The sequence below is a fragment of the Rhinolophus hipposideros genome, assembly GCF_964194185.1.
Source record: "Rhinolophus hipposideros genome assembly, chromosome: 7".
Lineage (NCBI taxonomy): Eukaryota > Metazoa > Chordata > Mammalia > Chiroptera > Rhinolophidae > Rhinolophus > Rhinolophus hipposideros.
Genome location: NC_138053.1, coordinates 96,889,690 through 96,906,835, shown reverse-complemented (window position 1 = coordinate 96,906,835; position 17,146 = coordinate 96,889,690). Strand labels below are relative to the sequence as shown.

The following is a 17,146-nucleotide window of genomic DNA, read 5'->3' as shown; positions in this document are numbered from 1 at the left end:
TTGTGTTTTTCCTCTTGCACTTGAGTCAGTGGAGTACAGAAGTGCTGGATACTAGAAACATGAAGATGAGGGAAAGAGCCAGGGGAAGAAAATGCAATAAAACATACTCTGTGATATTTTTAGATATGTGTTTGAAAAATTGATCTTATGTTTTAATGAAGATTCAAGCAAAATTTAAACACTATTTTGTTAGGATTTTTATTTGATAGAAAAATGCCAAACAAGTTTGCATTCTAAAGCTCTCCAGTGTTTACTCATCAAGGACTCTTAGTATCCAAATCGATTTTATGTGCATCGTTTCATTAAAACTTTATTTTCTGTTAACCCACTGTTAGCATTTGGAGATTAAAGAGGCTATAACCTCGGGATTTGGAGGTTTGAAAGTTGTTGGAGGGTTTGAACTGGGCTCTGAAAAGTCCTCGGTTTTGAGCAGGTCTAGGCGAGGCCAGTAGGGAACTGAACAGTTTCATGTCCAGGAGTCCTGGGTCAGTAAGAGGGGTTGGTCCAGTGCAGACGGCACAGAAGGAAGGGCCCGGAAACTTCAGAGAGTCAGGCCTTCAGTCAGTCCCTTAAGTGCTAGTGATGCTAGAGTGGCCGTAGCTGTTTTGCTTTCCATTTGTCGCGAATCCTTGTCAGCTGCATCTGCTCTCCCTGAGGGGCGTCTGCTTCACACAGGGTGATGTCGGCCCTGAAGGAGCTAGGCGGATGTGCCGTGCCACGGGGCCACCCAGATGCCCGGGTTACCGTATGTACAGCGAGGAGAGCAGTGGTTCACAGTTGCTTTTCTTTTGTCCAGTGACATTGACCTAGTGGTCTTTGGAAAATGGGAGCGCCCTCCTCTCCAGCTACTGGAGCAGGCCCTGCGGAAGCACAACGTGGCGGAGCCGGGCTCCATCAAGGTCCTGGACAAAGCTACGGTGAGTGAGGGACTTCCCACGGCTGCAGGCTGCCCTCAGACCTGTGTGGGCAGCAGGCGTGGGGTGCGTGTGTTTGCGAAGACTTCTCTGTGTCTGGTGGAAACACGCTTCCGTTCCGAGTTGTTTTATAGCGAGGTTACAGCTGAGGACGTGTTTAGTGATAGTCGGAACTGCAGGTTTGAGAACCTGCAGTTGTTCTCGGCCCTGGAGTGCATGACTGTGTCTCCTTGTGTTAGGTGTGTAAGGCAAGGGTGTTGGTATCGGAAGCGAGACACGTGCAGGCACTGTCCTTGCTGGAGAATGTAACTGAGTGAGGAAAACCAAGGCTTTTATTACGTAGAAAAAGATGACCATTCGCCAAGTTACACTTCCGAAAGAAAAACCTACCTGTCCCTTCATTGTTCAAAAAATACACATTTATGAAAAAACCTCTTATGGGGAAAAGCTGGAAGGTGAGACTGATTTGGAAGCATTCCTGTGAGGGTTAGAAACAGCGCAGGAAGTGGAAGTTACTTGCCTGTTGGGTGAGACCAGTTTCTGGCCCCCCTGCGCTGCCAGAGGCCTCTCACACGTGTCCTGGGCAGTGGGTCCAGGTGAGCGGTGTAGATCGGGTTGTGCGCTATGCGTTTTCCTGCATTGACTTCTACTCGGTGTTTTAACCCTTTAATTAGACCCCGATTGTTGTGAAGGGGACAATCTTTTTATTCCTTAGCAGCTGAAGTAAACAAAACATTGCCTTCTAGAAGAATACAGTTCTGGGGGGGGTGACCTGAATGGTGGCTTGGGCAGCTTTTATGAGGCGAGTTTTGGGTGCCATTGGTGATAATTTCCGTTGATGAGAGTATTTCCAAAACAGCCCTTGTACTCTCTGAGTTTTAGGGAATTTTTTTTTTTTTTTTTTCAGCTTGCCTTAAAGAATGAAGCCAAAAGTAGAATTGTTTGGAGAAACAATATCAGCATAAACTCTAATTTGAAAATGGCTTTGAAGTTACTCTGCTTGTGTTCAGAAAGTCCAGCAAACACCATTTGGGGACCCTGAGTGGCTCCCCCCGCCCAAGCACTGGTGGAACAGGGACGCAGCGGGCTGCGGAGTCTGGGCCTGCCCTCCCGTCTCCCTCCCTCAGGCTCCCTGGCAGCGGCAGCTAGTGGCTGGGGGTGCTGAGTCAGGCCAGCGGGGCTGCACAGAGGTGTTGGCGGCCCCGGGGTGCGGGGTGGGTGCAGGGGTAGTCTTGGGTTCCAGGGACTAAGGAGGTGAACACGGGCAAAGCCCTTTTTCTTCTCATCTATCAAATCTCAGGTTCATGATCTCTAAGCCCCTTTTGTGAGTAATTTTTAAAAAGCTCCTGTGTACAACTTTGGAAGCATTTTGATGCCTGCCATGGAGAATGTTACGTATTGAAGCACAATTTTTCAAATTAAATCTTTGCAGGTACCAATAATAAAGCTCACAGATCAGGAGACGGAGGTTAAAGTTGATATCAGCTTCAACATGGAGACGGGGGTCCGAGCAGCGGAGTTCATCAAGAATTACATGAAGGTGCGGCCTCCTGCACGTTAGCACGGCAAGACGGCTCCCGCTGCTGTCTGTGCCGGTGTCGTTTCTCCGATAGGTGTTACCCCTTGAGACTGATGGGTGTCTTCAAGAGTAGAGACTGTAGAGTTGAATTACCCTACAGCATTCATTCTAGAGACGGTTTGAAATGACTTAGCTGTTTTTCAGATTTACTTTCCTTGGCTGAATGTTTCATAAAGTTGAACATTATTTTAGAGAGCTTTGTCAAATGTTCTTTCTAGTTATCACAAAGCGATCATCCCTGCAGCTCCGTGTGACTTACCAGCTAGTCCAGGGCCCCGGAAGGCGAATCCGTCGTGACATGCTCCACATGTACTCTCTTGGTCTCCTGCCTTAGGATGGCAGAGCAGACTATTTACTGAGAGGACCGATTTTGGTCTCTGACCAGTGAAACAGGTGGTCTTGCCCTCCTGTTCCAGTGGAAGTGGTGGGATCCTTGATAGAAGCCCCGAGCACCTGTGGTCGGGTCCTGCCTCCTTCCATCTCCCTTTCCTCTGTGTCATCTCTTGTCTACAGGCTCAGTGCTCCCCCCGCAGACATGAAACAAGTTTCTGCTGTCCCCACCCCTTCTCTGGCCTCTGCATTTCCCTGTGCTTTCACCCTGCTCTCCCCTGGGGGACTGGCTGCTCATCCTGCTGTTGGCCCCCCACCACTCGCTTCCTCTGAGTTTCAGAAATTCATGCATTATTTCCAGGACCTTCTGTCACTCACTGCCGCTCCCCCTGCACCCGGCACACAGCCAGCCGTGGAAAGGATTTGAAGGAACATACTCATTCACCCTCAGCTTCTCTGCCCTAGATGCAGGGCTCCCCACCTCACCCTGCTCAGTTGTAACCTGGGCAGGGGCTCCCCAGTGGTGTCAAGGAGCCCCCCTTGACACTCTCAGACCCCTCTGCATTGAGGGCAGTTGGTCTAGAGCTATCCAAGGGCCAGGAGGATGGAGGAAGCTTCCTCTACAATGTGAAATTTGCTGTGAGAAGTCTCAGAAGGTGTGTGAACTAACCAAAAATGTTTCTCTTTTGGAATTTACAGAAATATTCATTGCTGCCTTACTTGATTTTAGTATTGAAACAGTTCCTCCTGCAGAGGGACCTGAATGAAGTTTTTACTGGTGGAATTAGCTCGTACAGCCTAATTTTAATGGCCATTAGCTTTCTACAGGTGAGTGTGCTTTCTTGAGACTGGTAGACTCTTCCTTGTTCTGACCAGTTGCTTCATGGACCCAGCTGGCCTTGCCCTTCCTTTACCACTGTTTTGCTTTGGTAGACATTGACTTCTCATATTCATAGTAAAATCCTATTTTGATGAATACTTCTTTCCTATTGGTCCTTTATAGTTTATGTTGCAGCTGATTTAACTGTTGGAGGAAGGGGAGGCCTTACGTGCTTCTGACAGTCAGTCTGTTGATCTCAACTCAAGGAAATGCCTTTAGGTTTACAAAACTTTCAGACTTTGATAGACAATAAAAAGCGATTTTTCTTGGTGCTTGACTGTGATTTATATTGAAAAATCTGTTTCAGTAAAACAGTTTGGTACCATGTATGGTAAAAAATATTGAAAAGAGCTTTTCTTTTCAGATAGATGAAACTTCATATTATATCTTGAGTTGTATGTTGCCCTTCTTTTGTTGAGTACCATGAAAAATTCGGTCAGTAGAAAACCTACCTGTATTAAGTGCTATGAAGTACTGATAAACTAGATTCATACTTTTTAAACATAAGATGGTCTCTAAGTTAATTGAAACATCTCATTTGTATTTTCTTGAACGGAGGATTCTGCTCTTCACACAGTCTGGCCTATGTATTTTAGCTGCACAGTGCGTCCTCCCTGTTCGTTACTAATTGTGTGTTTGTGATTGTGCCTGGTGAGGGTTTGACGTCCAGAGTGAACCGTGTGGTCGTCTCGGTATCAGAAGAAGCTGACAGCGCACCGGCTGGTTGCAGGGCCTTTGCTTCCTTTCCCTGCCTTGGCCTGTGTGGGCCGAGAGATGCTTTAAGAACAGTGAAGGTGGAGTTCCATGCGTTTCCTTCCAGTTTTCATCTCGTTGCCTTGTCTTCCACTCTCCTCCATGATGCTGCCCTGATGGCCATTCTCTTCTAGTTTTTGGACATGCTCTTCAGCTAGACACAACCTTCTTTTCTAGGCTTACCTCCTCATGTATTCCTGATTTGAACTATTCCAACGGCCTTGTAACAATGACTGTGCTTACTGTTATTGCACTGGGTGAAGTGCCTCCTGTCGAATTGCCCCATGGGATCCTTGCAGGTCCCTGTGACCCCACCAAAGGCTTCGCTAGCATGGGGGGGGGTCATCTTTGTCCTCCCCCACCCCCGAGTGCCTTGCCTCCTGCCTCAGAGCTCGGACTGGTGTAGCATGTGAGTTCGTTTCATGGCTCGTTGAGGTAAGAAGGCCTGGCCTGGTCCTGCGTAGCTCTCAGGTGCTTGATTTTGACTAGAAGGCAGGGGCTAAGGAAGGGAATAAGGCCAAAATAAAAATGTTGCGTTTGTGCCTTTGCAACATGCCTAAGTTCTGAGCCCGAAAAGCCCTCGGAGGCTTTCCTCGTGGAGCTCTGTTGTAAGTTGCACTTGTGTCAGGACTTGTGTGGACATGACCGTCGCTTTCCAGCTCAGTGCTGTGCAGTGCGACTGTGCAGCTGGCAGTGTTCTGTCTGCATGGTCCAGCGAGATAGCCACGGGCCACAGGTGTTTGCGGAGCACTTACAGTGTGGCAGCAGGAGTGACAAATGGAACTTTTCATTAATGCGTCTTACTGTATTGAAGTATAGAGAGTCACATGTGGCTCCTGGCCTTTCTAACGGGCAGCGCAGGTCTGTATTGCTCAGATCTGTGAGTCTCCTACATCAGTGAGTAAGGAGGGTGTCAGGAGACAGTGGCCTGGGTTCAGAAGAAGCCCCATTAGCTGCTAAAAAGAAATTGTGGCGCTGAACGGAGGCTCTCGCTAGTCTGTCTGACAAGCAGGATGTAGTTTGCTCCAAATATTATGATAACGTACTAATTAGCTATACGCAGTTAAAATGAACCCTGTCACATTGTGGGTTTCTGACACTGTTCAGTCTCACACTGCCCTCTGTCGGTCGTGTTGTGGAAAAATGGAGTTAAGATTAGAATCTGGAAAATGCACCCACTGTCCCCATGACTCCACACCACGCAGGGGGTGCCCACTTGTTAGCAGTACTTGGGAACTGTGGTTAATCACATACCTGTGCTGGTAGGAAGCTGCTGTATAGATTACCAATTTCAAAGAAATAAACGGTAGTAAGAAAGTGCACATTGGAAGGTTTCATTTCTTTCGCTCTTTATTGAGAAAGGCTCTCGAGGCTGTTAGTGCCTCCTTGGGCTGCTCTGACCGCGCCACTCAGGGCGGTGCCTTGAGGCCACTAGGCGGCAAGCCTCACCGCGTGCAGCCTTCTTTAGAAATGCCTAGAATTGGTACAAACTGTCGGTTTGTTGCTTTTACAGTTGCATCCAAGAATTGATGCCCGGAGAGCTGATGAAAACCTTGGGATGCTTCTTGTAGAATTTTTTGAACTCTATGGAAGAAATTTTAATTACTTGAAAACTGGTATTAGAATAAAAGAAGGAGGTGCCTATATTGCCAAAGAAGAGATCATGAAAGCCATGACCAGCGGGTACAGACCATCAATGCTGTGCATTGAGGACCCCCTGCTGCCTGGTAAGGCCCCTGGCTCTGCACCTCCCAGCGATGCATGGCGCCCCTGGCCCACGGGGGGGGGGGTGGGGGGCGACCTCAGGCCCTGTGGGCGGGGGCGGCTCGTTAGACGTGCGGATTCCTACTGTCCAGCCGTTCACAGTGACGTTTTAGGACCCTTTGTGTGTGCTTCTCATTACTTACTATAAAGGCGCAGTTTGTTACGTTCTGTAATCAGAAAACTAGAAGGCGAGAATGAAGAAAAATGGATTTTTTTCTGATTATAAAAGTACATATTCACCATAAGCCATTTAATTCCCATAAGTGTGTAACAGAAAAACAAAGTATGCCATAGTCCACTCCCATTTTGGTGTGTATTTCTCCCATTTTCCGCCACATGGTTATTAACATTTCTTATTGCAGCCCTATTAGTTAAATGGCACCAGATGATACAAATAAACCTGCAGCCTGGTTTTTCACTTCACGCTATATTCGAGACCCCTTCGCTACGGTCTGTTCCATTATAAGGATTGCCACCCAAGGCGGGTCTTCTGTTTTCCAGTTGATTCATTTTAGCATATTTAAGGGTGCTCATGTCCCCAACCTTTGGTAACACTCTTTTAAGTCATTGCCAATCTGATAAAACCATGCAGTATAAATTTTCATTTAATTTACATTTCTTTAATGATAGTGAGGTTGAACACATCATTATTTATCAATTTGACACCTTTATGGAGCATCTGTTAGGTGAGACACTGGTCTTGCTGTTGCTAAGAAAGTCAGTGACAGACAGGTGACATAAAAGGTGGTGGAGGTGGCAGCTCCAGGCACACTGCCCTTTGCATGTCTTTTCATGTGAGTTCATGTGCTTTGTCTTGTGTTCCCTTACAGATTTGGGAAGAGCCTGTGTCTGTTAGGGAAGCCTTTCTTTGTGGTACTTCTCCCCCTCCCCAGTCTGTCATTTGCATCTGGGTTTGGTAGTTTTTATTGTTCATCTCCAATATATATCTTTTCATATCCTCAAATTTAATTTGTTTGGTTTTATAGTTTCTGGAATGTGAAATTTACTTCTTACAAATTTTTTGAGAGAAAGCATACTGATTTTTGTGTCATTGTTCGTAGAGGACATGGTTTGTGCCGTGCCTTTTTAGTAGTAGGTTTCCCAATAGCACGTGCGACAGGTTTTCATCAGCTGTTTGTCTATGTTCATCAGTGAAATTGGAGACGTTTCCCTTGTTTTCAGTGTTTGCTGAAGTGTACTTGACAAACAAAACCCCACATTATCACTGGGTTGTATTATTAAATCTGGAAATGATAAAATTCCAATACTTAGAATACATCGCCTAAAAAGTACTTATTACCTGACGTGTGAAGAACAAGTTTCGTGTAAACTGAAATTCCAAACAGGCTCTTTGTGGATCACTTGGTGACCTCAGTCAGTGGTGGCTTCATGTGATTTGCTACCTGTCATGTTCTCCACCCCCGGAGTGCAGGCCTCGAGGATTTGCTCTGTGCAGGTCCCATTGGTGCTGACCCATCTGTGATGAGCTCGGGTTAACTGTCCACTGCAGTGGGCTCTCGGTCAGCAAGACAGCAGTCTGATGCAGGTGGCTGCTTGGCTCCCGTGTGACACTCATGAACTGTCACTGAGTCTCCATGAATGACATGTCTATTCATGGAGGTAGAGACCGTGATCTGATGATGAGATGGGCCTCAGCCCATGAATGCTGTGGGGTACCCACGGCGATTAGCTAAGGTGTGTTTGCAGGTGCCTGGTAGGCTTTTGCTGGCGGGCTCTGGAAATGTTTGGGTGGTGAGGGCCTGCTGCAGAATAGCTGACACCAGAAGGTCAGACACACCTGGGCACCGGCCTGCGTGCTTGGCAGAGGCTCCCAGCTGCCTTTCTGTTGCAGGAAATGACGTTGGCCGGAGCTCCTATGGGGCCATGCAGGTGAAGCAGGTCTTCGACTACGCCTACATTGTCCTCAGCCACGCCGTGTCGCCACTTGCGAGGTCCTACCCCAACAGAGATTCGGAAAGGTAACAGCCACATGTCGCCTCTGCTGGGCTCCCAGCCCTGGGGGCGTTGCACCCTCATTAGCCTTTGCAGAACTGGCAGCCCTTGCCTCCGTCATTTGCTTCCATGAAGTTTATTAATGGATGTACCATCAGGTTTTAGTAAAACTTGAAAATATTGGTACGGGAAGAGCTTTCAGGAATTCAGGATGGCCGTATTGGCTTATCCAAGGGCAAGAGTAAAATTTTGTATTTGTGGAGTTAACGTTTTTTTCCAGTGTTTTTTTGGGGGGAGGTGATTTTTGGCTCTTCAGACTTGGGAAGGTGATGATTTTCTTCAGGCGGGTCAGTCCGCTCTGTGTGAACGTGTGTCTGAGTCCGCTGGTCTCACCCCTTCTCTCATTCTTGCTCACGGTCGTCCTTCATTCTCCAGTGTACGCTTTTATTGGTAGTGAGAAATACTTATTTTTGACCCCAGATTATGCTGTTGTGGTGGAGGTGGTGGGATTGGGGGGCAGAGGGAGGCAGTGGAAAGAAGGAGAGTGTCATTGTCACAAGTGGTAGTTGGCTCTGTTTCTTGGGATGCTTATGAAGTAAGTGGATTCTGAGGCCTGGCACTGGTGGTGACAGCTGGCCGTGGGTTTAGTGGCCTCTGTCCACACAGAGTCTTCAGACGGCGCTTTGGGCCCGTGGTGGGAGCTGGTGGGTCTTCTTTCTCACCGCGCCCTGGGAAGTGGGGATGCCAGGCCTTCGTGATCACTGTGGGTGGGGAAGGTGGTTCCCTATTCTGGTAGCAGATTTACAGGGTCTTCTGTAGATCAATGTAGGTTCAAGGACTTCTGCTGAGTGAAACCACTTTTTCTGTCCTGTGATTTCGAAGTGCATTTGAGCTCAAACATCAGAAGTCATATGTATTTTGTAAAGCCGTTTTAGCTTTTTCCTGTATTTCACTTAGCAGAGCGATGCATTGTATGACGTAGCTACTGGGGAGGGTGCATGCGCGTCAGATTCCCTTATGCTCTGTTGATTTTCCATGCTGTCCTTTTGTAGTACTTTAGGCAGAATCGTCAAAGTAACTCAGGAAGTGATTGACTACCGGACGTGGATCAAGGAGAAATGGGGCGGCAGGGCCCACGCGGCGCCAGACCTGGGTGAGGCAGTACTTCAGTCGGATCACTCCCCTGCCCCCGGTGTGGGAGAAGCCCGGTCCCTTCACGGCCACACTAAGAAAACTGCCTCCCTTCTTAAATAAGAGTTTAATTTAAAACGATAGGATTTAGGCCGGTGCTGTCCGGTAGAAATATAACGCGTGCCACACATGGAATTTTAAGTTTTCTATTATAGTAACTACATTAAAAATGTGAAAAGAAACAGGTGAAATTAATTTTAATCATATTATGATTTATTCAACTTAGTGTTCAAAATATTCCCATTTCTTGATGTAATCAATATAAAGTCATCGAGACATTTTGCAGCCTTCTTTTGTATATCTTTGAAATCCAATGTGCATTTATACTTAACAGCATATCACAATTAGGATGCTAAATTTTCCAGAAATAACTTCATCTGTATTTCATAAATTTCATAAAATGTTGAAACATTTGAAAACTGTAAACAGTTGAAAACTATTTACCGATGCAACTTGTTCCAAATATATTCAAATGTTTTCCAATAACTGAAACAGATATAATTTAAAAAATTAGAAGTTCAGTTTGTCAGTCTCATTAGCGACATTTTTACGGCTCAGTCACACCTGTGGCCAGTGGCTGTCCCCCCTCCTAGACCCCACACATATGCCCTCCTAGGAAGTGACTAACCCAGTGTATTTTTCTCTCCACAGACAATAGAATTAAGATAAAAGAGCGAATTAGCACGCGTGACGAGGAGCAGCCCCCGCTTCGAGACCCAGAGCCTCCCTACAGCCAGCGCCTGACCTTGTCCCTGCCCAGCCCCCAGCTTCTGTCCTCAGGCTCGTCTGCCTCTTCCGTGTCTTCGCTTTCCGGCAGTGACATTGTGAGTGTGTCTGTTAGGTGGTCTGTGTTTGTGGCCGGGCGTCGAGAGACTATCTCCCAGTTTCTGTCACCCTCTGAGTGTCCGAGGCCACCCCAGGTCTGCACCAAGTGGTCCCCACTGTGCTGTGAGCTCCCGGGGACAGTTGGGGAGCCTTCCCAGTGGCCCAAGTGGCCCTTCGTGGGCAGTAGTGCCACTGACAGTAGAATGACGGCAGTCTTCCTCGAATAGTTTTTTGAACAGTTACTTGGAGATAACACATGGAAGTCGAGGTGTCCCTCATGCATGTCCTTTGCAATCTTCTTCAGTTGGGCAATGCGGGCAGGTTTGGGCGGCTGGTCGGGAACCGTGGGGAGGGACGGATTGGCGCGGCCGGGGGTGGTGAGTGTGCTGCAGGCATCACCCTGGTGACTTGGGTGCAGCCCCCCTGCTCTTTCTGCTCACAGGATTCCGACACACCGCCCTGCACGGCGCCCGGCGTTTACCAGTTCAGTCTGCAAGCACCAACCCCTCTGCTGGCCAGCCTGCCCGCTGCCTTGCCCATGCCTAGTGGCAAAGCTCAGTCCACTACGAGGACGTTGGTCGTGACAAGTAACACTCAGGTGCGTGGCTGCTGGTGCCCTTCCTGGCAGCCCGGGAACTGTGTCTGAGCTGTGACTGCGCTCGCTGTAGGAGCGGCTGACACTTGTGATTTAGCAAAACAACTTTAAAAATTGATGGAAGGTACCTTTATGGTAGGAAATCCTCATCTTTTGTGGATCGGATGGAATGTGTTCTTGTCACGTTACGGAAGACCGTGTCATCGAGGCCCGCTAAGCACAGTGTTTGAAGTGAGGGGAATCGGTGTCGGCCCCGACACAGCTCTTACAGGGTCCGAGGTGACTGCCTTGCTGCAGATTACATTGACACCCGCAGTCCTGGGTCATGTCGGAGAGAGGGACTCATGCTGTCCCTTGGCACAAACGGACACTTATTCTGTCTCCTCTTAGAATCTCAGTGTTCACACTCTTAAAACAGTCAGGTGTGAACTCTGACTTTTTCACCGTATTCATTAGGCAGTGTATAGAAGGCTTTTCTATTGGAATATGTCTTCCATTTTCGTTTTTCAATTTAGGCAAAATTAGAAAACTAAAAGACTATCAAAAATACTGAATTTGTATTTATACATCAATTGAATTATGTATTAAAACCTGTCATATTAATTTACTTGAAAACAAAGCCAGTGTCTACAACGTGGTTATAATTTGAGCATAAAGTGACATAGACACTCCCCAGAGGTCTTTGACTGCAGGATGTGAGCAGAGCCGCTCTTGAAGATCTGAGGAGAGGCGTTCGTGCCGCACCGTCTGTGGCGGAACGTGGTGCAGAAATGGAAGCAGCCCCGACTGCAGAGGCACGGGCAGGGGCCTTCCCCTGGCACCATCTGTCCGTTGCAGGCCCGGCACCTCCCGGGGCGGCCTCGGGGTGCCGACCTGTGTGGGGTGGGGGCTGTGCACGGGGTGCTTCCCAGGGATCCGAGGCACAGCTGTTACTCTGACGAGTGCAGTGTTCTGAGTTGTTGTTTGGTCTTCATGAATGTTGAAACTCGATGACGGGTTACTGGGCACACTTCCCATTGTGATTGCTGTTTCCGAGTATAAACACTTCCGATTCACAACTGTCCTGCTGGGTTATAGTCTCACCCAGGTGACACTGAAGAGCCTGTTGGCAAATGGCAGCCTTCTTGGGGCTCAGTGCTAGAACTGGAGTGGGGGCCCTGCGGGATCGCTGCCTTACGATGTCTCTGCTTGTACCCCTAGACCAGGCTCACTATCCCTCCGCCGGCCCTGGGGGTGGCCCCTGGCCCTTGCAGACAAGCTGGTGTCGAAGGAGCTCCGGCACTGAAGGCCGTGCACCACATGTCTTCCCCGGCCGTCCCGTCCGCGTCGCCTCACCCGCTCCCCAGCCCCCACCTGTATCATAAGGTACGTCCGCGCTCTGGCCCTGGCGCCCCCAAAGCAGCTTCATGACAGGCAGTGCTTAACGCTTCCTCCACGAAAGACAGAATGCCGCAGAGATTTTTGTAAAGGGAGTTTGTTTTCTCATCATTCAGCTTCACATTTGCTTTCTCTTGTAACAAACAAAACTTGAAAAGTGTTAAGAAATCATTTTAAAATTTAATATCGTTCCTCTCCACAAACATTTCTCTTCATTCTTCTGTGGATTTGTTAGCACAGAACAAGTTTGAAGACTATGTTGTGTTCCCATTTATCTATTAAATTAATTTACAAGTATGTGCTAAAAAGTTAGGTTTCAAAAAGCAAACTGCAGGATCGAGAACAAATACTGACGTGACCCCACGCAGTGTTGTCGTGTTGTCATTCCCACAGTGTTACTCCCTCCCCTGCCCTTTGCCAGGGGCCGAGCAGAGGGCCAGGGGGGCGGGCGGGGCCGGCCCACAGGTCATTTGCTTTCTGGGTCCCGGGGTCCCTGTGCATGCGTTTCTCCACTTCCCGGTGGCTAAACTGAGTCCAGACCCCACACGTTAGGAACTGTTGGGTAGGAAAACAGCCTTTGTTCAGTTCCTGTGCTCGTAAAGAGCCGGATGTTTGAAAGAGCTGAGACTGGGGTGAAGCCGTGGTGTCTGAGGCCAGGGCCGGGGTCCCCTGGGCCCTGGTGCGGGGTGCGGGCAGCACTCAGCGTATCCGTCTCCATCGCTCCCGTGAGCTCCTCTGCTGCTCGGTAACCATATTTCACCAGCAGACTTTTGACCCTTTACTCTGGGCTCTTTGGACCTGTGTCATTACGTTCTGATTACTTTTTTATTAAGAGTTAAGGAATAGAACATTCCTTCTTGATTTATCCCTCCTGTCACAAGGGGGTTTTCATTGTACGACAGGTGCGTTCTGCTGGCCTGGTAGACATGTTCAGGATGAAAGGGGAACTTTGCAGGAGGAGGAGCGGCCTTCTTTGACTGCTCTCTGGCTCCCTCCTCAACCTCCTGCCGCTGGGTTTGTTCTGAACCCTTCCAGGACAGGGGCGCTGCTTCGCATGGCGCTCTGAGCGCCTGCCCGTGTCACCTGTGATACGGCACTGACCTGTGGGTCTCATGCATGTGTTCCCAGAGTCCAGGGGGCAGTTGGGAGGAAGAATACGAGGAGGACCCTCTTGTTTCTGCAGGCAAATGGAACCATGTAGAAGTGGGATTCTAGGTGTATTTGGATGTGAATGTATGGTTTGATACAGGTCCACAGCTCTTACCTTGAGTGAATCACTGAATGGGAAGAGTGGCTCTTCTCTCTGTGAGATCGAAGAGTTTGGCTTTCTCTCAGATAGAGCCTTTCGATTTGCTCGCTGCCCCGGACCGAGCTAGCGGGTGCTGGGACAGGGGCCCCGGGCCTCCCTCCAGTCACTGTCCCTCTCTGTCTCTTCAGCAGCACAGTGGCATGAAGCTGTCCATGAAGGGCTCTCACAGCCACAGCCAAGGCGGCAGCTACAGCTCTGTGAGCAGTGGAGGCGTGCGGCCCCCCGTGGGGAACCGGGGGCACCACCAATATAACCGCACCGGCTGGAGGAGGAAAAAACACACGCACACGCGGGACAGCCTGCCTGTCAGTCTCAGCAGATAATAGCTGCTGGCGGCGCCTCCGGCCCCCACCCACCCTCGCACAGAGCCGCCGGGCACCCGGCCGGGAGCTGAGACCTGCATCCAGCACACTAGTCGGGCCTGCGGCCGCCCGCCGCTGATCACTCTGCATGTCCCTTGTGTGGTGGTCACGTCCATCGTAAAGAACAGCTCCTTGTGCTCATCTGTGAAGCCTTAGTCAACGTGGACGCTGTTTTCTGCCTTGCCAGGATCTTTCCAGAAGCAGGTCTGGGCCTGGAGCTGCAGGGAGTGAAGTCGGCCTTGGCATTTGTTTCTCAGTGGCCGTATCTGTTCCTTTGCGGTCGGGTGTTTTCATTTTCCGTTTGTCAGCCACCGAGATCAAGCTCGTCCTCGGTTCTTCCTCAGCGGGTAGGATGGGAGGTCGCCATTGTTTTACTGCCCTCACACTTTGTTCCAAATTTCAGAACTGTTTTTTATGTAAATATTGAAAATTTATGATTTGTGCAATAACTTAGATATTTTTTATTTAATTTCATATTTTCACATAAGTTATATTTAAGGGAGAAGGGATTTTTTTTTTTTTAAATAAGCTTAGGTCCTTTCCCGAGTTGCATTTTCTAAGTTGGGTTCATCATATGGGCTGGTTGTCAGATGAGCACCGTTGCAAACACCAGGTGAGGGGCTTGGGTTTATTTTTATGTTTATCCTTTTGGTCAGACCGGAGACCTCTCAGTCGGGGTGAAGGATCCCAGTGCTTCCCCACCCCGAGGTTTTCCAAGTTCGGCTCCCAAGCCCTCTGACCAGCTGCCCGCTGGCTCTGCTGTCCAGCCTGTCTGTTGTCTCGCTCTGACCACAGAATTTTAATGATATGGTTTTCCGTTCTTTTAAACTAGACAACAAATCCAGCATTTAAAGTGCCAGAAGTATAACTTTCTAAGGGAGAAGAGATTGTCACATTATAAAATCTTTAAAAAATGTGAGCTTCTAAATGCTTCAGTTTTAGTAACATAGCCTGTAACGATGGGTCTGGAGAATATCATTACAGACAATGGTGCCCAGTTTTAGGAATGTGGAGAAAGGAGTTAGGTTGATTCCGTTGAGGAATCTGTAGCTGTATGTATCCGTTCTGTTAAGAGCACATACATGGAAGCCCTCCAGCTGCTCAGTGCATTGGGGGGAACACAGCCCAGGATGGAGGCGGGGGCCCCCGGAGCGGCTGGCGCCCGCCATGAGAAGCATACTGGTATACTATGCAAGTGTATTCTGCCACGACAACCACTGTCTTTGTTACCTTTTTTGAACAAGAATATGTCTATCCTGCCGAACCCTGAGTTTTCGGAGTACCACAGTTGTCCTGGAGTTAGCGGCATCTCATAGGTCACCTGATGCCCCATCTTTGAAAGGGGGATCAGGCCCTGCTGAACACTACAGTTAGGTTGCTCTTTGAAGTCCGCTAGTGGAGAATGTTGAGACGAGAAACTTGTTGCCATGACACACGAGTGATGTGCAGACTGGGTTCTCGGGCTGTCTCTGAAGTGATGGACACCTAGAAGGACAAGCTTTAAAATGTCTTTGAAGCAGGACTGGCCCACATTATCATTGAGAGCAGCCAGTTGCAACAGCAGGTTCTCTAGGAGGCATTCCAGAAGAGAGTAGCACATTTTGTCTGCAGTTCTTAATGATCGAAAGTTATCAAAAATATTTAAAGATATTTAAATTGTGAACCTATTGATAAATATTTATAAAAACTGATAGGTAGGCTGTACTAATCTTTCCACGTTAGCAATATTGACTGTAACCCTACACTAAGGACGCCACTGTGGGACCCGGCCAGTGTCCCGTGGGTGCCCATTCTAAAGCTCGAGTCATAGCAGATGCCATGCTCCGTCCCTGTCGTGGTGAACCCATGAATTGGCCTAGCTGCCTCTGTGGGCGCTACAGAGTCAGCAAGAGGATATCATGTTTCGATTTTAGGTATGTGGGCAACAAATGTGGAAGCTAAAATTGACATATTTTTATGTAAAGTTTTTCTATTTGATTTTTAATAAACTTTGGAAACCAGATCGTTTGTGTTTGCGTGTGTGCTTTCCTCTCAAGGGAAGGTTACCTTCTACACTTTCACAATCTCAAGTTTTCTAAGTAAGGAGGTGAAAAATTATTTCATCCATTGGTTCGATGAATTCAGAACCCAGTTGAGGTTCTAGGCAGAGTGAGAGAAAATCAGAATTGAAACAGTCTTTGCTCTCACATTCTATGCTCATGGGGATTGAGTCAAACTGTTTAGGTGGTACTGTGTATGTGTGACTTCTGACAAGCTGACACTGTGGTACTCTGCGCTTAGACTTCCCAGTGAAACGTGTGTCTTCTACGTCGCTCGTAAGTCAACATTTGTGTCGCTTACACAGAACACATTTTAAACTGCCAAACAGTCATAATGTAGCTTGAAATGTAAGGTATGTTTAGATTTACAAGGAAATTTATAAAAATTCTTGCAAACAGTGAGTGACAGAACTCCTTAATCTCAGGCTGCACAGCCCCTTAGAGAGTGTGTTCTAGAATGATCGTGAAGGCGGTGTCGTGGGTACAACGTGCATGCACGGTGTCATTCCAGTACAGGTTTCCGAGGGTGCCCTGGGCAGGCATACCCCTCAGCACCCCCATCCTGAAGCATGACCTGGGTCGATGTGTTAACCGGTGATAGCACCGCCCAGCTCAGGAGGTGTGGCCATTTCCTATTAGACTGGGTTTTGTGGTCAGTGTTTGGAGTTGTAAGCTACTGGCCCTCATAAAGATGAATGCTGGAAAAGTGTGCTCTGCTTGTCTGAAACACGCACCCACCCAAACCTCTGGGCGTTTTAAAAATGTTTTTAAATGACTTTTTGGTCATTGTAGCTCGCTCCTCACATGCCCCCATCTCACGGTTGGGCCTCCGTTCTTCCTGTTCCCTCCTGCCTCCTCATGCATCCGTGGGGCCTGCTCTTGACTGCATGCTCGTGGCCAAATCCCTGGCCTGCTCCTTGGAAGTTGGAGAAGATCGGGGGTAGGTCTGGTGCTGGGAGGGGCTCCTACCTGAGTGTGGGGGCCCTGTGTCCCCCTGGGGCCCAGTGTGAGTGTTGGCTGGTATTGGGGAGGACCCCTCTTCTTCCTGTCAACCCATTCTGGGGCCGGCTCCTTTGCCCTCATCCACGGGGTCCCTCCTCCCCTGGGGGTCACTTGGAGAGGTCCAGAGGATTGTTCTCTATTCTCTGGTGTCAGGCCCAGAATCGTCAGTGGCCAAACTAATCACCTGTTCTTTTTGGCAGTCACTGTGTCATGTTAAGAAAGTAGCATTTCTTCTGTTACTTTTTCAAGTATGTCTTTACTAGATTGTGAGTT

General features: G+C 48.6%; 1 protein-coding gene across 4 annotated transcripts in view; it reads left to right on the top strand.

Moving 5' to 3' along the window:
• The window catches only part of TENT4A (terminal nucleotidyltransferase 4A), a gene marked incomplete at its 5' end in the record, with an annotated part of 38,478 nt that extends 22,644 nt beyond the window's left edge, over window positions 1-15,834 (top strand). Inside the window, 10 exons of one of the 4 annotated variants that reach the window (XM_081054125.1) lie at window positions 797-917; window positions 2,347-2,454; window positions 3,523-3,651; window positions 5,970-6,183; window positions 8,073-8,199; window positions 9,226-9,326; window positions 10,016-10,188; window positions 10,632-10,787; window positions 11,985-12,149; window positions 13,602-15,834. In XM_081054125.1, the coding sequence (XP_080910251.1) occupies window positions 797-917; window positions 2,347-2,454; window positions 3,523-3,651; window positions 5,970-6,183; window positions 8,073-8,199; window positions 9,226-9,326; window positions 10,016-10,188; window positions 10,632-10,787; window positions 11,985-12,149; window positions 13,602-13,793 (1,486 nt within the window). In that variant the 3' untranslated portion in view covers window positions 13,794-15,834. Of the gene's footprint in view, window positions 1-796; window positions 918-2,346; window positions 2,455-3,522; window positions 3,652-5,969; window positions 6,184-8,072; window positions 8,200-9,225; window positions 9,327-10,015; window positions 10,189-10,607; window positions 10,788-11,984; window positions 12,150-13,598 lie in introns of all 4 variants that reach the window. The other 3 variants (XM_081054124.1, XM_081054123.1, XM_081054122.1) reach the window with 3 other exon arrangements.
• Window positions 15,835-17,146: the final 1,312 nt, after the last annotated feature.